At 35.6% G+C, this 21,955-nt stretch overlaps 1 protein-coding gene across 2 annotated transcripts in view; it reads left to right on the top strand.

Annotated features, from left to right (window-relative positions):
• TMEM26 (transmembrane protein 26) overlaps positions 1–21,955 on the top strand; it is a 50,898-nt gene that overhangs the window by 10,165 nt on the left and 18,778 nt on the right. For both annotated transcript variants that reach the window (XM_066349754.1, XM_066349755.1), the window contains exons 2-4: positions 9,553–9,631; positions 14,104–14,217; positions 18,052–18,272. In XM_066349754.1, coding sequence (XP_066205851.1) covers positions 9,553–9,631; positions 14,104–14,217; positions 18,052–18,272 — 414 coding nt within the window. The remainder of the gene's footprint in view (positions 1–9,552; positions 9,632–14,103; positions 14,218–18,051; positions 18,273–21,955) is intronic.

Below are 21,955 nucleotides of genomic sequence, written 5' to 3'. Positions count from 1 at the left end.
TTAGATTTGTTACTTTGTAGGTGTTCAAGGGTTGTGTGTTCTGCAAGAGCATGGGGGGTGTTTTGAGGGACCACAAAGAGGCAATGATATGCTGAGGCTGTCATATTGCCTTCTCATTGCCCTGTACTAACAGAAAGCCCCTGCTGAGCAACCCCTATGGAAGTCATGGATATTAAGGCCCACTTAGAAGAAACAGTCTACAGTGCATGTAAGCAGGACAGACAATACCTAAATTGTTAGGCAGGGTTTATGGGCCATGAAAGTGTATCGTGACCTAACTTTTTGATTTCCATGAAAACAGGCCTGTTATAATAAAGTACTCTAGAAATTTTATTGAGGCCACTCAAGGCAGTTTAATATGGGATTTTGAAACTTAGGGCTAGTATTCTTACCTTTGTAGAGTAGGGAATAATGAGAAATTAACATCACAATTCACATTGAGATAATTTTGGAACATTATTTTTGATTCACTTAAATCTTAACTACTTTCAGGTTTATACATATGATTAGAAGACCAGAATCCTCATTGTTTGCAGAGAACAAAGCTAAATAGTCTAGTTGGTCATATCATGGTTAGTTTTTGTCCTATTTGTTTCTTTATTGTTATGTCTTTAAAATGAACAAATTTGTTACTTTTCCAATAAGAAAACAAAAATAATTGTAATTTTTAAAAGGATGAAAGTAGAATCCAAATTTTACACTAATAGTTAGTTGAAGGAAATATAATTCATTGCAGGGCTAAACTGTTAAATGTCATTACATAATCATTTTGCGAAAACTATTATAATTTGTTGAAATGACAACTTTGTATGATAAATGTTTTATTTTTGAGTGAAATGAACTGATAAGAAATAGAGTAAGTATAGCTCTTTAAGAGCTCATAGAGTTATCTAGCATATAAGTAGCAAGATCTATAAACATATTTGATTAGTAAATTAGTCCATAAACAAATGAAGAAAAAATCTTTTAAGATGGTGCTCCTGTGGGTGCTTTATGGAGATTTGGTACACTGGCTAAGGGCTGTGAAATAACAAACAAACTTTTGTAGAGAGAAGGAATATTTTTAGGAAGGTTTTAATTAAAAAAAAATATCTGAGCAAAAGGCTAAGTATGAATGTTGGGCACATTCTATATTCTGAGAAGTTAGTGGTAATTGGTATTGTAACAAATCTGATTTTCTAAGGGCAATAGCTTACTAGAAATAGGGTATTCTCAATTTGGTAAATATTTTCACTTGAATGTTTCTTATTCATTTACTCATACATTTATCAGTTTTTGTTAGTCTATGAATAGTCCATGAGCAGCATTTTATTTTTATGTAGGTACAGAAACTAATTTATTTTTTAGTTTGCTAGACTCATCTATGGTATTAATCTTCATACAAAGTGCTTGGCATCTGCTTACTTCTGATGCCATTGAGACATGAAGATGGAGTGAAATGATTTGGTAGCTTCTGAGAAAGGGCATCCAATTTCATTACTTACACAGAACAAAGTAGGATCAGGCTTAGTTTTTAATTTTTAGCACTCATATTTCTCTTTAACTCCAAAAAATAAATTGCCCTGACAACGCACCATCAAGAATATGGCAAACCTTCAAAATAATAAGTAACAGCTAAAATGTCACCTTGAAATATTAAATCTTTCATAGCAACAAAACAATACTAAATTCATACAAGAACAGAATAATCAGTTTTCTTCAATAAAACTTCTGATAAAATTGATTTATGATGATATTTCAAGAAGAGATTTCTAGTCAAACCAGCAACAGAGTACAAGGAAGTAGGAACTGTAAATCAACCACAGTTTTATCAAAGCCCTCTATAGCTGTGGGGGGCCCACTATGTGTCATGCACATAGAAGTCGATGAGGATACCATGATGAGCAGGAAGATGCAGTTCTGTGCTTCTGTAATTGCTGGGAGATGGCAACGCTCATGCACACACATATGCACATATATAGTGACATATTTTGAAAATATATGGGGTAAAATTGAAGAGCGCAATGAGACAAGCATAACAAGGATTATTAGTTTAGAGTGCAGGGGGAAGGAAAGTTTTTCTGTGGATCCCATATAGCTGACATGAACTAGGAGTCGGAAATGATCAGGTGAAAGGTGAGGTGGGCGAGATATTTCAAGAGGGGCATATATGAGTGAAGACCTGAGTGAGGAAGGCACTTAGATTTTTTTTCAGAATGGAAAGAAAAGCACTATTAGAGGAGCACAGTGAGGAAGAATGGTAAGTAACAGAGCCCAAGAGGTCAGCAGAACCCTGACTGTGCAGCATAGTACAAGGCATAATGGCCAATTGGCCGTCTAAACGATGGCTTTATGACAGACTGCATGGGCTGGATGTGTTGTTAGGCATAATGATGTCCTCAGCCATACAAGCAACTTTCCTCGATTCAAGGAGTCTTAAATAAGTTTAGTTTTGAGAATTATAGTTTAAAAATAGGATTGATTATAAGCTAATTGAAGACAGTCTTCTAAATGGGTAGCCTCTGGGTCCTTTTTCAGCCATAAGTATATTTGCATAGCTAAGTTTGTATCCGGAAGCAATTAGTGTGTATTGAGCAGTAAAATAATAAGCCCATAATACACACTATCTCATTTAATCCTTACAACCACCTATGAGGTGGCTATAATTATCCCCCTTTTATAGACAAGAGTATTGAGTCTCAGGGAAGTTAGTGATTTTCCAAAGATGAATGAATGGAAAAGGCAAGGTTCAAAATTGGGTCTCCTAAGTTTCTGAAATTTCTAATGCAGTGTGACAATTCCTCACGTAATTCAGGGAGCACCGTTGGTACTGGACCTCCTGAAATGGGAATAATAGGTCCTGGAGATGCCAGTAGGCTCTATTCACTTCATTTGTTCAGTCCTCCCTTATTCATAATTTCAGACATTTGAGCAAATAAGCATTTGTTTAATATCCATTAATTATAGGCTTAGTAAGACACCTGATAGTACTGAGGAGAGAAGATGAAGGAAAGGGAAGAGGGAAGGGTTATAAAGATATAAGATTTAATATCTGCCTTCAAGGAAATCAGGAAAACTAAGTCTCATTTACACCTAACTATAAAACAGCAGAGAATGTGTTGGGTCACAGGATAAATACATGTTAAGATTAATTCCTGGTTGGCCTGACCTGTGGTGGTGCAGTGGATAAAGTGTCGACCTGGAAATGCTGAGGTCGCCGGTTCGAAACCCTGGGCTTGCCTGGTCAAGGCACATATGGGAGTTGATGCTTCCAGCTCCTCCCCCCCTTCTCTCTCTGTCTCTCTCTCCTCTCTCTCTCTCTCCTCTCTAAAATGAATAAATAAAATAAAAAAAATTTTAAAAATATATTAAAAAAAAAAAAGATTAATTCCTGGCATGCCTTTGAAATACAGGTATGATGTCTCTGGGTAGAGATGTAAAAGGGAGGGCATACCAAAACAGGTCATTTTAGTTTGGAGGGACATTTGCTATAAAGCCATTTCAGAACCTCTCTTCTCAGATTAACCAAAGTGGAAGAAGCATAGAACACTTTATTTTTAACAGTTAGGTGATCAACTTCTTTACAATGAAAAGGAGGACAAAAATAAATTGAAGAAAATAATATTGTAAATAAAAGAGATATTTTATTCATCGCAACAATAATACACTATAATATGATAAATGCATAATAAAAACATTTGTAATATTTTATATTGTAATTATGCTTACATGCATATTAATTTTTAATAATAATTGTAAGAAAAAAGCACTCATTTAGATAATATTATCTAATGAGTACTTTTATTAGTAGTAATATTATCTGAATGAGTACTTTTCCATTAAATGAATATTTTTTGTCAATGTATCATCTTGTAACAATATATTGGGAAATAGCTGAAAAAGAAATATACCTCGTATTGAATTTTATAGCAAGTGCTGCAGCTGGAGTATCAACATTCAAACTTGATTTCTCACTTGTCCAAAAATCACTAACAATTGAAAAAACTCTTTCAACTGCTGCATTAGTTCCAGGGCAGCACAATGTAAATTGAACAAAAATAAATAAATTTTCACATAGAATATGTTTATTTTGAAATGGCTGAATATTTCCACCCATCTTTTATCAATTTCAACATGTTCATTTTCCCATTGTGTTAATTTTTCAGAATTTAAATATACATTCAGTCTTCTAATTTCTTCAAAGAGACAATTGTCTATTTTGATGTCTGGCATTAGATAAAAACTCAAGACAGGATTCAATATCTGTCCAATATACTTGCAATGAAGTAAAAAAAACACCGTTGAAAACTGTTATTTCCCGTGATGTTTGTTGCAGACCATTCTTCAATATGTTGAAAACATGTCTGGCAAATATTCTGCATTTCTTTGATAAACTTTTCTGTTATGCCTGGATTTGATTCCTCTAAGTCTGAAAATTTTCTTTCCTTTTTATATTTTTTAAATTTTTTTAAATTTTATTTATTTATTTATTTATTTTTTTACAGGGACAGAGAGAGAGTCAGAGAGAGGGATAGATAGGAACAGACAGACAGAAACGAAGAGAGATGAGAAGCATCAATCATCAGTTTTTTGTTGCGACACTTTAGTTGTTCATTGATTGCTTTCTCATATGTGCCTTGACCGCGGGCCTTCAGCAGACCGAGTTACCCCTTGCTCAAGCCAGCGACCTTGGATCCAAGCAGGTGAGTTTTTTGCTCAAGCCAGATGAGCCCTGAGCCCGCGCTCAAGCTTGCGACCTCGGGGTTTCGAACTTGGGTCCTTCCCCATCCCAGTTCGATGCTCTATCCACTGCGCCACCACCTGGTCAGGCTTCTTTTTATAATTAAAGAGAGAAATTTTTCTTCAAAATGATATTTATATTGAAGGATAAAGTCATTCAAAATAAGACTAACTTCTGTAGCTGAAATGTGTTCACCTTCAATCTTTTGAATTGCTTTCTGAAAAATAGATGCTTTGATTATGTACAAAATACATTAATACATCAGATATTTTATTATTGAAAAATGATTCCAGGATTTTAGGACATTTGTCTTAACTTAATATATATGATCTGACCAGGCGGTGGCGCAGTGCATAGAGCATCGAACTGGGATGCAGAGGACTAGGTTCGAAACCCGAAGGTCACTAGCTTGAGCACAGGCTCATCTGGCTTGAGCAAAAAGCTCACTAGCTTGGACTCAAGGTCGCTGGCTTGAGCAAGGGGTTACACGGTCTGCTGAAGGCCCGCAGTCAAGGCACATATGCGAAAGCAATCAATGAACAACTAAGGTGTCGCAATGAAAAACTGATGATTGATGCTTCTCATCTCTCTCCGTTCCTGTCTGTCTGTCCCTATCTATCCCTCTCTCTGACTCTCTATCTGTCCTTGTAAAAAAAAAAAATCTTTAAAAAAAATATGAACGGAGAGGCTCAAATAATTGTAGAACACGCTCTATAGCAGTTGTTAGAGCAAGTCATCTAATTTTTGAATATCCTATAAGTGTTTTGTATTCAACATTTGCTTCTTCACAAAATTGTTTTAAATTAGCAATACAAATGGTAAAATGACTAAAATGCAAATAAATTGTAGTTATTATTACTTCTACATCAAATGGCATGGCACATGATGCTGTGTTGATTGCATTTGACAAAACATGTGCACTACAACCTATTCCTAGTATTTTCTTTTGAAGTAACTCTTGTAATTTTACGTACATATTATTCACCCTTTTGCGTCTTCACCCACCAAAATTTGTATTTGTATTATCGGCCATTAGTGCAACAACTTTAAATTTCAAACTGTTTTCAATTATTACTTTGTATAGATGATTTGACAAAATTTCAGAAATTTTGCCTTAAATGGATTCTAAATTTAAATTTTTTACTTGAATGCACTTGGTAACATTAAAATATCTTACTATTATTGAATACAATTTAATTTCATTATGATTGATGCATCAGATAAAATTGTTATAAATGCTGCAGTTTCCAAGTCCTCTGTAAGTATTTTGTCACAGTAATTTTTAAATACTGATTTCAAAATAGCCTTGCATTTTGTCCTGGCACATGAAAATTTTGCATTGTGAAACTTTTTCAATAATTTTGTTGTGCAATCCATACTTAGAAAACTTTGATTGGGAATTTGGTGTGAAATGCAAATGTTCCCTCCATTGTAGCCAACTGTTTTTCATCTTCAGAATAATTTGAAGTTTAAAAAAAACTTGTTACTTTATAATTGGAAGCTGATGCGTCTAATGATTGCTTATGTTTGTTGATGGTCAAGTGTTCCGTTATCGGTGCTTTGTCCCCCAACAGTAATACAAAATTCTCTGCTGCAAATATTGCAGAAAACAATGGTATCTCTCTTTGATATGAGGAATGGAAATTCCTTTTTCCATTTATCGTTAAAATGGAATTTTCTCTTTTTTTGATTTTTTCATCCCTTAAATGAAACTTAAAATTAAAAACAAAATATAGAGCTAAACGAATGATGCAAGCACATTAAGAACTGAAAACGTTACATCATGGTAGGCAAATTTTCTGGAATCTAAATTAACAAAACTAAATATCAAACAAAACCACTAATTTGGAGTAATATTCAGGTGTATTTATCATTTTCTAATTAAAAAACGTCTGTTTTATGCAACTATTTAATCACAATGCATTATTAATAGATATGGTTTGAGGTTAGATTTCCACTTTAAAACTCAAATTTCGGAAAAATGCTTGTAAATAAAATTATATGTCTTTGGAAATTATTAAATAGATAATGAATTAATAAGACATGAATTGTGCTTACCTGTCTATGATTGAATATTCACTGAGAAATAATCGTGAGTCTACAATGTCATATGTGCCGTGTCATGTTTCAGTAAGAAGTACACAAAGCCATTCGAGCGCTCGGTATATTGAGCACTCTCTCAAGGTCTCCCATGCGGAACGCACACATCTTGTAATTGCATCTCGCTGCACTATACTGATCCTTGACAGATCATCATGTCAAATACAAATATGTCACATCACATGCAATGGATCGACTCTGCATTGATCAAATACGGACATTTATGGATTAGTCTTCCAATATCAAAAAGGAGGACATGTAGGAGGACACTTTTCAAGGGAGGACAGAATCTACAAAAGGATTGTCCTCCCTAAAGGAGGATGATTGGTCACCTTATTAACAGGGACTCTTGATCAAATAAAACATATATGGCTTAAATTTATTCTTTTTAGAGAAAATAAAATGTTTTTAATACTTCTCTAAATAACAGAGACTTTTATTTTCTCCACAAAGTTTTTGAGATTTTGAGTTGTAGAACTGCTATAGCCTGCTTCTGGAGAATTACAGACAGAGGAAGGAGAGCAGGACACTCCTGCCTCTGATTTGCTGTTGATCACTGTGTGGTTCTATGTATTTCAGTATTAACTCTACCCGAAAGCTTTTTGTAGTTCTAGGAAATGCTCTGAGATGCTGGGTTAAGATAGTGAGAAATATGACAATAGAGTCAATGGACTCAGCCTCTCATAGTTTGAATATGATTAATTCTTGGGTCCTCAGTGTGATTCCTTCATTCTACCCCCTTTTCACTCATGTCAGACAAGTCTAAGGAAGAGGGATTGAAGCAAAGGATTTCTTCCAAAACTTTTTTTTTTTTAATGCGCAGTAGACTGGAACTACACAACAGGTTTCAAGTAGCTCAGCATACCTGGATGTGATTAAGGAAGGGGAAGAGGAAGTAGAGACAAGACTAGATAATAGAAGCTTGGGATATCAGATTATGGAATTTCGATTTTTTGTAATAGGCAACACAGAAAACCTTGGACCTTGACTTTTTTTTTTTTTTAACTTAACTAGATTCCTACTTAGAGGAAATATGTTTAAATAGGATAATATTTTTCCAATTATAGAAATAAATCTTATACATAGAAAATGTTATAAGTTATTGCTTGTTTTATTTTTAACCTCTTTCAAGAGCTATTATATTTTTAGTGAGTGTTTTCCCTAGATTATTATTGTAATAGTATTGCTAAAGGAGTTAATCCCAAAATCAATCCTCAAAGAGTCAAAAAAATTGCAATCCAGCCAACATTTGAGGTATTCAAACAAACATTTACATATTCCAACTGTTCCTCCAATTAAAATTCATTTCCTTTCCGATCTCACAAAGGAAGTATTCTCTCCTGATGTTTTCCTTGATATGTAAGGTCAAAAAATTAATTGTTTATTTTCTTTTTATGAGCATATTTATATTGGAGGCTTGTGATAACTCTCTGCAGTCCAGCTTATCTTCCAACTCAGATTTTAATAATATGACCCATAAACTTTTGTTTCAAAATTGATTTTTGCAAGAAATCAAAGGTGGAGAATTATCTATATTACGTATTGATTTTTTTTTAGAAAGAGCTCTCTTTTTCTTGCCTTTTCTCCTTTCCTCTCTCCAGAAATTGAAAGAAGATATTAGTAAAACAGTTGAAAGCCTTTTAATAAAGTCCATTCTAAACGTTCCTTTTCATTTAAATTTGTTCACTTTTCTCCCTTGGACTATAATAGTACAGTTTTAGTATTCTATTTGTTGAGCAATTGACATTTCTATTTTCCTGGTTGTTTTAGACCATCACATGTGTATACTAAAAGTATTTTAATGAAGTTACATTTATTCACAATTTTGCCTTTGAGATGGTCTATAAGAGTCCAATCTAAATTAAATGCAGTTTGGTGGCGATCTATAAATTAGGAAGAGAGCCCTCACCAAACCTCAACCAAACAGAATCCTGATCTTAGACTTTCAATCCCCAAAACTAGGAAAAAGTGAGTTTCTGTTGATCAAGCCACCCAGTCTATGGTACTGTGTTATGGTAAATCAAGCTCACTAAGACAGTGACTGTCCTCGTTTTGTGATTTAGGACGCAAACTGAAAGGTCAGTGGCAAAAATTGGCATTTGACCATAGTCTGCCTGAGTACAAATTTGAGCCAGAAAATAATGAATATATATAGTCTTTAAAAAAAAGCAACACCAAACCCTTCTTCTGTGGTTGTTTGTGCGTATTTTTATTTTCTAGTAGGTTTGCAGACACAGATAAAAAACCAGTTGATTTTGCTCATTCTTATTCATTATCATTTTTTGTGTGTTCTAGCAGGATGTTACTATTTGAGCTCTAAGAATTCCAAGTCAAGGTTGAAAAATGTAGCCAATCTTCCTGAAATTGCAATGTTAAAAAGTCCAAGAAGATTTACTATTGCTGTATTTGCTTTTTGTAAAACATATCAAATTAAAAATATCCAGTTTTGTGCCTGAAATTAATTGGCAGTGTCTCATTAAACCATATTCAATTTAACCTCTATTAATTGGATTAGAGATTTAGTAAGAATGACAGCTGCTAGCACCTTTTACAGTTACGTTATTTCTCTATAATCCATATGGCAGAAATCACGTAATGCTTTTCCCCCCCACTGAGATAAACACTTGAGATGGAAAGGTTTGATTTAATGTGGTTAGGGTATGTGCATTTATTTTTACTTCCTTTTAATTTTTTTTTAAAAACTGAAATATCTTTTTTTTCCTCTTCCACAGGTTTTCACCAGCCATATTTGTATATCTAATTAACATCGTTCCATCACTATGGATTCTTGAAGTGCACCATGGGAACCAGGTACATACAACCTTTGAGAAGTAGGATGTGGAATATTCAGCAATAAACTACCTTCATATTTCAAACCTTCATTATCAAGAATTGAGTAACTAAGAGGTCATCAGCAAAAGGAAGTGAATTCATGATCTGTCAATATCAATATAAATATTACATTTATTTAAGACTTAAGATTATATAATTAATTAACAATTTGTGTTAGAGATATTATTACTAACACCTCCACCCAAATATGGTAGAGTGTACATGGGGGTATAAAATTTTGTTTTTAACCCTTGTAGCATTAATGAGTTTCTATATGGGGCTATGAATGGGCATGGTTTGATTATCTAGCATTCTCCAAAATGACATAGTTAGAAACAGCAAAAACAAAAACAAACCCTATCATCTATATAAATGTAATAAAACTTGGAGGGGCTATTTGAGATAGTCTGTCTTAAAATACAGGCTTTTAGATGATAAGATATTTATTCTTGAGGGCCCCATAAGCTGTTTTAGTGAAATAGGAATTTTACTCTAAAGCCTCAAAATAAGTGTCAAAGAGAGGAGTCATGAGAAGCATCATTAAGAAATGTGGGCTGTATGTAATTAGGACCACTTTGACCTAGAAAATAAACAATAGCTTTCAATAAGAGACCTTAATCTATATATAGAAAAAGAGGTTTTGATTTTTTTTTAATGTAGACAATTAAATTTAACAAAATGACATTGGTCAACCAGAGTGCATAGATTTAGAGAAAACATCTCCACATCATTTGGACAGTCGATCATACCGTATACTCATCACCCAAAGTCAAATCATCCTCCGTCCCCCTATATTTTGTTTCTCTTTAAGCCCTTCCCCTACCCCACCTCCTCCCTCTTCTCCCTTCTCCTCCCCCTGGTAACCAATGCACTTTTTATCTATGTATTGGTCTCAATTTTGAGTCCCACCTATGTATGGAATCATACAGTTCTTAGCTTTCTCTGATTTACTTTTATTTCACTCAGTATAATGTCATCAAAGTCCATCCATGTTGTCGTAAATGGTACTATGCCATCATTTCTTATGGCTGAGTAGTATTCCATTGTATATATGTACCACATCTTCTTTATCCAATCTCCTACTGAAGGGCATTTCGGCTGTTTCCACATCTTGGCCACCGTGAATAATGCTGCGCTGGACATAGGGGTGCATGGGTCTTTACGTACCCATGTTTTTGAGTTTTGGGGGTAGATACCTAATAGAGGGATTGAGTGTGTTGCTTCTTACTTGGGCAACACTAGGTAACAGGCTCCAGGCTGCATTCAGCCAATTCTTATATTAATGCACCTGTACAACATCAGGGATGTTGGTTAGTAGAGCCCATTTGATACCATCCTGGACTTCACATCTTCAAGGTTTGGGTTACAAGACTATGTTTTACAGATAAACTGTAGTTATGATATAATATTATTTTATTACCTTTATTGATAAAATACCTATAAGTAAGACCTGTGAGAATTTTCCCCTATACAGATTTCTTTGCTACAGTTTGTCATTTTATAGCAAAGTTAAGCCTCCTCTATATGTTTCAGATATTCAGACCTACCTAGAAAATAATTGCTCCAAGATTCAGGCACACAGAGGGGAATTAAGCTCTGTGAACTATTTTGTAAAATTCCACAAGTACATACCAATAGTGCAGGCATGAAGAAAATATTTAGCTGCCTTAAATCTCCAGTTTAAATAAATATTAAAGTCATAGGATATCTCTATCTCTGTAGTAAAAATACTTTTGTAACAGAAGATTGGTTGGTTCAAGTTATTATGACTTTTAAAAACTGTATCATAGGGAGTTGGGGGACTGTTTCAATTTCCTTACCACTCACTATTTTTAAAAGTATGGAAATAGGCTCTGGTGATTTGAATCACGTCCCCGCCCCCCCCTTCATATCCAATTCTGTGGCATGGCTATCATCCACACTAACAAGTCATTTCCCCAAATGCTTTTATAATATAAATATGTGGCACAGTTAATTGATATACAAGTCAAACTCCATTACAACAAATAGCCTGCAACCAGAAGTGCTCTTTTTAATAAAAAAAGATTTTTGAGCCACAGGCAATACCTCTCTGATTTTCATACTACAAAAGAAATTGGACCTTTAATAGAAAGGGATTTGACTTGTTTTGACATGAAGAATTAAAGTGAGTGCCCATTGATTGAACTGGGCAGGGTGGGCAGAGATGGAAATAGAAAAAAGGTGAGAGTAAAAGAAACAAAAATGTATTAGACTTGCACTTAAATAAGAAATGACAGAATAAAAACGTTCTCTTTATTTAGGGAATTTTGGTTGTGATAATAATCAATTTTCTTTATTTCAAAATATTTTCAGATATTTTTTCTTATTTATAAACCCAGGAACTACATGAGTTAGGCATGGTATATACATTTCTGTTTTATAAAAGAGGATCCCAAGTCTCTTAAAGATTAAGTAATTTTCTCCAGGCCATACAGGTAATCAAGAATTGTCTGGGGTTTATGACCTATGTCTTGACCCCCTACTCTGTTAACCACACTGCCTTTCTCAATATGTGTTCTATGTTTTACAAGAGTTAGTATCAAAATCATCTGAATTTTTCATGACGGGCAAGTATAATTTGATTTCCTTTCACTTTTTCCATTTACTCTAAATCCTGAATGAATCTAACCTATGACTTGGCACTAGGAAAACATCCTGACCTCTTTCATGTAGACATTTCTCCTAAATGATCAATTATGTACTTTCATTCCTGAACCTGGCAAGGTCTGTATGAATGGAAACAAAATTGTTATGACCATGATTATGACCTTAACTCTTAGGTTTATTTATGAAGTGGTACAGTTATAGCATTGGAAACTTGCTGGTCTTGATGGTGTCAGTCTGGTTTGACCCCAAAGGAATATTTTTTAAGCTAATAAGAGTTTATAAGACATGGCCCATGAAAATGTGGCTTGTTGGCACCCAGGTCATCTACAGAAACTCACCTACATGATGCTGAGTGTAAAAAAATATTACCTTAAAACCAATAAAGACAGATTCGGTTTAAGCAGTCAAACCAGTTGTTCTTAGCAGTCCTAATGCAGCTGCCACTTAAAAGAAAGTCTTATCAATGTATTATAAATAGTACTACAAGAGCAGAGAAGGACTCAGATAGGTTATACCATTATATAATAATATGGATGACAGAGCTATTTGCTACCATCTTATACTGAAGTAAAGATGACTTTTCTTTAAAGTATAATGTCTGTGAATTTTTAGTGATAAGGATATAAATCATATGAAGGTCACAACTTTTAATATACAATCTGCTTTCATGCCTACAAACAAAATGGTCAAATTTGTTTCCTACTGACACTTTGGTTCTTAGGTAGAGTCTCAAAACTACTCTGAAATGAGAATTTGTAACTTGGTTCAAAGATTTAATATCTTATCTTTTTTCTGGAGCCTTAGCTATATAAAAAGTGTGCAAACAGCTGTATTTTGCTGTTAGAGATATGGCACATCACCCTTTTTCTTAACTATTCTTGTCATTACACCCATAACACTGACACTAGTAGTTTTGATGGAGGGTAGAAAAAAAAAGAGCTTCCTGACAGATTTTATTTTCTAATTTGTGTGTGTATATATGTATGTATGTGTGTGACAGAGACCAAGAGAGAGCCAGAAAGAAGAACAGATAAGGACAGACAGACAGGAAGGGAGAAAGATGAGAAGTATCAGTTCTTTGTTGCAGCACCTTACTTGTTCATTGATTGCTTTCTCATATGTGCCTTAACTGGGGGGCTATAGCAGAGCTAGTGACCCCTTGCTTAAGCAAATGACCTTGAGCTCAAGCCAACGACCTTTGGGCTCAAGCCAGCAACCATGAGTCATGTCTATGAGCCCACACTGAAGCCAGCAACCCTGCTCTCAAACTGGTGAGCCCGTGCTCAAGCTGGTGACCTAGGTATTTTGAACTTGTGTCCTCTGCATCCTAGTTGACACTCTATCCACTGTGTCACTGCCTGGTCAGGCAACATGTTAATTTTTTGATTGGTATAGTACTTAACAGGCAACATTGAAAGTGATTGGGTCATCTACTTAAGAAAAATGGTATTTTTGATAAATAAGCTTCTGAACATGAAACAAACTCTTAGAGTTAAATCTTTGATCACAAATGTTTTAATGTCCCTGGTTGTTGGCTTGTTTTACAATTGTTCCAGGGTTCCAAAAAAGAACCCGTTATCAATCTAAAAATTCTACAGCTCTCTGCAATGAACCCAGAATTTAAATCCTCATAGACTTGTGGGAGAATAGTAGACTATTCTCAAACTAATTGAAAAGTGGTTTTCTATCTCAAGCATATACTCTGAGTTTTGGAGATGTTTATGCATACTGTTTAAACTCCACATATTTGCTCATAATTTAATTGTAAATCATACCTATTGTGGTATTTTTTTTGACATGTTGCCTTTTTACAAAATTCTTAGTATTGTAGTAGCCAGTCTGAACGAATGTCACAGAATACCAGCAGCAAAGAAGACTTCAATCAAACTCTAATATCAAGTGAACAAACCCATGGAGTGGATAAACTCATTGAGACGGTGAGAGCATTTCCCACAGTATATTACAGGATCTAGCAAATCTTTTCACTTGGTGAGGATAATATGCTCTACACCTGTCAGCTCAATTTTTTCCTAAGGAAATTTGCCAATTGTTTGTTTGTCTTAGGAATTTCCAATATACAGTGTGTCTGTAAAGTCATGGTGCACTTTTGACCGGTCACAGGAAAGCAACAGAAGACGATAGAAATGTGAAATCTGCACCAAATAAAAGGAAATAAAAGGAAATAAAACTGCATCCTCCCAGTTTCTGTAGGATGATGTGACAGCATGTGCGCATGCGCAGATGATGACATAACACCGTGTATACAGTAGAGCAGCCCATGGCCATGCCAGTCAAGATGTGGACGGTACAGAGGAAAGTTCAGTGTGTTCTGTGGCTCGCTAAATTTGAATCCGTGACCAAAGTGCAATGTGAATATTGGCGCGTTTATAATGAAGGCCACCACATAGAAATAACATTACTCGGTGGGATAAGCAGTTGAAGGAAACCGGCAGTTTGGTGGAGAAACCCCGTTTTGGTAGGCCATCAGTCAGTGATGAGTCTGTAAAGGCTATATGGGATAGCTACCTAAGGAGCCCTAAAAAATCTGTGCGTGAGCCCACATCGAACTGCACTGAATAGGTATGAAACTGGGAGAGTTTTCCTTTTATTTGGTGTAGATTTCACATTTCTATCATCTTTTGTTGCTTTCCTGTGACCGGTCAAAAGTGCACCATGACTTTATGGACACACTGTAAAAATATATTTTTATATTTATTAAACATGCTTAATAGGGATATATAAATATATATTAATAGATATGTTTAACTTGAAGCATTCAAGAACCTTTACTAATTAGGTCAGACAATATATGTACAAAGAGAGAGACAAATATTTGTTAAGAAATGATATAAGATTGGGATTTGTCCTATATTTTTTAAGTGTTCACATTAATAAAATAAAGATGATTTCTCCCAAAATCAAATTACTTCCTTACTTTAAAAAAATTTATTTAGAAAATTAAATTTAATGGGATGACATTGATCAATAAGCAGTGGTCCTCAACTCCCGGGCTGTGGACCAGTACCAGTCCGTGGGCCATTTGGTACCGGTCCGCAGAGAAAGAACAAATAACTTATATTATTTCTGTTTTATTTATATTTAAGTCTGAATGATGTTTTACTTTTAAAAAATGACCAGATTTCCTCTGTTACATCCGTCTAAGACTCACTCTTGACGCTTGTCTCATAAGTTCAACAATTATATTTAAAAATACCACAGTTTTTATGCCAGTCTCATAATTTTATTTTGTGCATTTATTCATCCCACTGTAAAGGCCAGTCCGTGAAAATATTATCTGACATTAAACCGGTCCGTGGCCCAAAAAAGTTTGGGGACCACTGAATAAGAGTACATAGATTTCAGGTAAACATTTCTATAACATTTGAATATATTGTGTTATATGCTCATCACCCAAACTAAAGTAATTTTCCATCACCATCTACACTGCTCACAAAAATTAGGGGATTAGGGAATGTGCAGATACTCCAGTACTGTCAGCCTTTTGTATGGTGCATTTTCACCAATGAAATAAAAGTGGGTTTTGTATCTCATTTGCATAATCAAACAACTTTCTTTGACTTGTTTGCTTTTCTGATGTTCTTGTTTAATAAGAAAAATCAAATGCTTTTTTTATCACTTCATATTCATTTTGAAATATCCCCTAATTTTTTTGAGCAATCTGTTCCTCTTACTCCTCTCCACCCCCCTCCAATCCCCTTTGTTCTTCACATGCCTGATATTTGGCAAACTAAACATAGCCTATTAGAAAATAATATATAGGAGAGACTCAAGGCTAAGGCCCTTACCTTTGAACCATATTTACAGTAATAAGATAGGCTATTGATTCTGTGAGGTTTTTTTGTTGTTTTTTTTTTTGTATTTTTCTGAAGCTGGAAACGGGGAGAGACAGTCAGACAGACTCCCGCATGCGCCCGACCGGGATCCACCCGGCACGCCCACCATGGGGCGACGCTCTGCCCACCAGGGGGCGATGCTCTGCCCATCCTGGGCGTCGCCATATTGCGACCAGAGCCACTCTAGCGCCTGAGGCAGAGGCCACAGAGCCATCCCCAGCGCCCGGGCCATCTTTGCTCCAATTGAGCCTTGGCTGCGGGAGGGGAAGAGAGAGACAGAGAGGAAAGCGCGGCAGAGGGGTGGAGAAGCAAATGGGCGCTTCTCCTATGTGCCCTGGCCGGGAATCGAACCCGGGTCCTCCGCACGCTAGGCCGACGCTCTACCGCTGAGCCAACCGGCCAGGGCCCTTTTTATTTTATTTATTTATTTTTGTATTTTTCTGAAGCTGGAAACGGGGAGACAGACAGACTCCCGCATGTGCCCGACCGGGATCCACCCGGCACGCCCACCAGGGGTGACGCTCTGCCCACCAGGGGGCAATGCTCTGCCCCTCTGGGGCGTCGCTCTGCCGTGACCAGAGCCACTCTAGTGCCTGGGGCAGAGGCCAAGGAGCCGTCCTCAGCGCCCGGGCCATCTTTGCTCCAATGGAGCCTTGGCTGCGGGAGGGGAAGAGAGAGACAGAGAGGAAGGAGGGGGGGTAGAGAAGCAAATGGGCGCTTCTCCTATGTGCCCTGGCCGGGAATCGAACCCGGGTCCCTTGCACGCCAGGCCGACGCTCGATTCTGTGAGGTTTTAATAGAACTAGCCTTGGGTTCTAATTTAAGCTCCAATCACAGTTTACCAATATCACTTTGAACAAATGACCTAATGTCTCTGTATCCCAGTTTTTCATCTGATAATTGAAAATATTATATATCCCCTGCTAGTATGCTCCCTGTAAGAATTAAATAAGATGCATGTGAAATCTCATAGAAGAAATATAAAGATGTGTGCAAATGAAATATTACAGATCTTCATGCATGGCTTCAATCTAGCCTCTTGACTTGTCTTTTATTCTCCTTCTACTTTGCACTTGACATATGCAAGTGACCTAAAGGGACAAGTAGATTTGCACATAGTTAAATTACTTGCATAAATCAGTTGGAATCACTATACAATCTACTCGAGACCTATACCCTATAGTCTTTAAAAGATTATGACCTATAGGGTCAATGATATACTTTAAAATTTATTTACAAGTTGAGTGGGCAAGAGATATTATGCAGAATACTTGAATTGGATGTAAAGTTTTCTTAGAGTCCAAGAATAAGGGCAGAATAAAATGTGGTTGCTAGTTTATGGATTTCTGAATAATATGTTAAATATTTAGAATAAAAATAATAACTTTATATTCTCTTTATTTGCATTAGGTAATGAATAAACATTATTATATATTCTTATTTGATATAATAGTGTTTTTAGCAATAAAAAACAAGACATAAGATTTGTATCATGCTAAGATATTCCCAGATTTGTAAATTCAGACTTAAACTTGCCGAAAGAAAGGTAGGCACTTTTTATTTTAACCTGGGATTTAAGTTTTTTTGTGTGTTATACTTTATTATAGAGAATAATGACATGGAAGATGATCTTTAACACATTTTTAAATTGGCTCCTTAAATATACAGAGCAGGTGTGAGGTTTAAATTACTTTCAGTTATAAGGCTGTTTACTTTAAGGACTACATTAGCATTTTTATTTTTTCAGAGCATTCAGTTGAAAAGAGTTTAACTTTCTTTAGTAAGTAGAGAATCATCTGAAAATAACCTACCACAAAAGCTAAGCCTTGATTGAAAGCTATGGTGAAGAGGGTGTTGTCTTTCTCTAAATTGGTAACTCATAATCCTTTTTATCTGTATTGCATTTCTGTTATATAGGCTAAAGTTTTTGTACATAACTTATCTACAGTATGTGAGAAAGATTGGACTTTGGCACTCCATCAAACATTCTTGTTAATGCTAATAATTGGAAGATGGCTTCTACCTATTGGAGCCACAATCACTCGGGACCAACTCTCTGAACTTCTCCTTATGTTTGTGGGGACAGCTGCTGACATACTGGAATTCACAAGTGAAACCTTGGCAATAAAAAATGTGAGGTAAGCAATGAAAGATCCTGCAATGAAAAGACTTTCTTTTTCAAGGTCAGAGCCCACACACCTGTCCCTTTGTTCCATCATTTGTATTCTGCATGAATAAATATTTTAAATATATTATGTGCCCAATGGTAGAAACAGAATTTGTTGCTGTTAAGACACATATTGGGTACCAGCCCAGTGGAGATAGATATAACTCTAGATAGATATAGACGATAGATAGATAGATAGATAGATAGATAGAGAAACAGATATAAATATAAATATAGATAGAAACAAATTTAAATACAAAAAAAGAAGGTTTCAGCTAGAGAAAAGGGGCAAATAATATGCCTTATGGGTGAGAAAAGCTCTGCATGTCTGCAGGACCACGAGTTAGGTAGAGTCACTGTCACCTAAAAATATTCTGGGGACAGATGACCATTACTAGCTCCTCTTTCACATTCGCAAGTGTCCAGGAATGTAGTGAGTCATAACAGTCTCTTCTAGAGCACAGCGTAACTACAGTTCAAAGAAAGCACCTGCCAGAGACTTGGTGAAATCTCTCCCCTACCCATTTGGGAAATGTATATTCCCTGGTGTGAATGGAGAATGTGGAATATTAGGTTTTATTTTGCTAAATTTTATTTATACGCAGTTTTGTTCAAAGTGCCCAAGGCTTTCTGGAGTGGATGCCTATAAATTAAAACTTATTGAGTTGGTACTTTATTTTCGCCACAAGCAAATAAACCCAGAATCCATGATCACATCTGTTTATGGAACTTCTTTCCTACCGTTAGGGATTTCAATCTCAGTGCCTGAATGTACTTTCAGCTTGAGTTGTTTTGCACTGTTATAAAAATAAATTGCAATGAGGCTGGGTTTTAAAGCTACACTTTGCTTTATGCTGTATTTCTTAAACAACAAAATCAACAAAACATAAAGCTGAGCAAAATACACTCACTTACAGAGTAAACTTAATATCCCAATTATAGCACAAGTTATGCATATAACCATAGGTTACTTTTACATGATCATTTCCTGTCTCACTTATACTTATTTTTTTATATTTCATTGAGTAGTTTCCTTTATGGTTTCAAAAAGACAATAAGGAAGAATAAGTTTAATATACATGAAACGAATGTTTACATGTAATAGCAAAGGGGGTTATTTCATTATAATCTACTTAGCATTACTTATATTATTACAAAATTTTATTTTATTTTATTTTTATTTTTATTTTTTTGTATTTTTCTGAAGCTGGAAACGGGGAGAGACAGTCAGACATTTAACAACAGAATGTTAAAAAGGATCCAGTTTAAGTTGATCCAATATCCTCAAAACCTCATTTTTAGTTTTGTCGTTTTAATACCTTCCATTTGGTCAGTGATTAACATTATATGACAAATTTTGAGATACTTAAGGACACATAATACAAGAGAATGACAAGTGAAACATAAAGAAATCCTTACCAAACACATAGAAACAATAGATGACTATAGGCGCAGTGACAGGGACATGAGAATATAAGTATAATAACTATATCTATGTATGTAGAAATAAACACATGCATGCTAAAGACATAGGGTGATATTTGATAAAAAATGAGGTTATTCAGAAGGGATATGAATGTCATGAGACATTCATTTATCCGCTCACTATTGATGGATTATCTTGTATTCCAGGCAATGTGTTGGTCAGAGATTGAGAAGCAAGTGATGAGTGAAAGGACACAGAGTCCTATCCCAACTCAAGCGATTTAAATTCAGCATTTTTTTCTGCCACTGACAAATTAATTTGAGTGTTTAATAAATCGTTTTTTTCTCATTTTAAACTTGTGTCATGTCCTGAGAAAGGAATCGAATAAATTATATCATGGTTTTTGTTTTTAAATTTCTTTTCAGGTGTCATGGTCTCAGACGGAAGTCATGTTACTTTTAATATATCTGCACGGTGTCTGTGACCTTCTGTAGTCTGTGCTGAACTCCCACGTGTTTCTATCACTAGTCAGAGATTCCAAAGTCAAGGCCCAGAAAGAGCCAAGAGTTTTTCTGTCTATTTAAAACTCACCTCCCAAATTTTGATTTCACTTCAGGGCCCATCTCTATTGCAAGGATCGACACTAAAAACGTTCCTTTCTTCAAAGAAGAGGTTTAAATTCCTCCCACTATAGAATAGATTTCCTTCATGGTTTCAAAAAGACAATAAGGAAGAATAAGTTTAATATACATGAAACGAATGTTTACATGCAATAGCAAAGGGGGTTATTTCATTATAATCTACTTAGCATTACTTATATTATTACAAAATTTTATTTTATTTTATTTTTATTTATTTTTTTTTGTATTTTTCTGAAGCTGGAAACGGGGAGAGACAGTCAGACAGACTCCCGCATGCGCCCCACCGGGATCCACCCGGCACGCCCACCTGGGGCGATGCTCTGCCCACCAGAGGGCGATGCTCTGCCCCTCCGGAACGTCGCTCTGTTGCGACCAGAGCCACTCTAGCGCCTGGGGCAGAGGCCAAGGAGCCATCCCCAGCGCCCGGGCTATCTCTGCTCCAATGGAGCCTCGGCTGCGGGAGGGGAAGAGAGAGACAGAGAGGAAGGAGAGGGGGAGGGGTGGAGAAGCAGATGGGCGCTTCTCCTGTGTGCCCTGGCTGGGAATCGAACCCTGGACCTATGCACGCCAGGCCGATGCTCTACCGCTGAGCCAACCGGCCAGGGCCCAAAATTTTATTTTTGATTTTATTTTATTCCATATTTTGGACTGATTAGGAAAAAGCCTGCAATGATGTGTACATTCCAATAAAATCTACCTCTTTCCTGCATCCCCGTTAAAACCCCAAACAAAATTTATTTTAACCTAAATCAGTTTTCTTCATTATGACCACATGAAGTTAATCTGCCGTATTCTTAAAAATTTAGATACTGAAATTTTTTTAACAACTTGACTTTATCCACCATGAAAATAATCTATTATAATTCTATAGTTCAATGATATTTAATGAATTCATAGGTTTGTGTAACCATCACCAGAATCCAGATTCCTTATGGCCGCTTACAGTCAATTCTCTTTCCCACTACCAACCTCAGCAACCATTGATATGCTTTCTGTTTTTTTCTAGAAAGTTCATGTAAATGGAATCATGAAATATGCAGTCTTTTATGTCTGACTTTCTCACAGCATAATTTTTTGAGATTCATTCATATTGTTGAATCTATCATTAGTTAACTCCTTTCAAATTGCTGAATAGTATTCCAAGCACGTACCACATATTACTTATCCATCTTGTAGTTGATATAAACATATTTTCTTGCTATTAAAAATGATATTGCTGTGAACATTCACTTACATGCCTTTGGATGGATCAGTTTTCCTTTTTATTGTGTAGGTTACTAGAAGAAAGACTGGGCTTTATGTTAAGTACATAATTAATTTTTCAGAAACTGTCAGACTTTTCCAAAGTGGCTATATCTTTTTATATCATATTATCATCAACAATGAGACTTCCATTTTTCCTACATCCTCACCAACATTTTTTTTTCAGTCTTTGATAATCAGCATTCTAGTGGATTCATAGTAGGATCATACTGTGGTTTTCATTTTAATTTTCTTAATGACCAGTACTGTTAAGCATCTTTCCATATACTGCTGTCTCTTCCTTGGTGGAGTGTGTTCAAAGTTTTGTCCATTTTTCATTGGATT

The sequence above is a fragment of the Saccopteryx leptura genome, chromosome 9 (genome assembly GCF_036850995.1).
Source record: "Saccopteryx leptura isolate mSacLep1 chromosome 9, mSacLep1_pri_phased_curated, whole genome shotgun sequence".
Classification (NCBI taxonomy): domain Eukaryota; kingdom Metazoa; phylum Chordata; class Mammalia; order Chiroptera; family Emballonuridae; genus Saccopteryx; species Saccopteryx leptura.
Note: the sequence above shows the minus strand (reverse complement) of the source record. Positions and strands in the feature narration are given on the sequence as shown.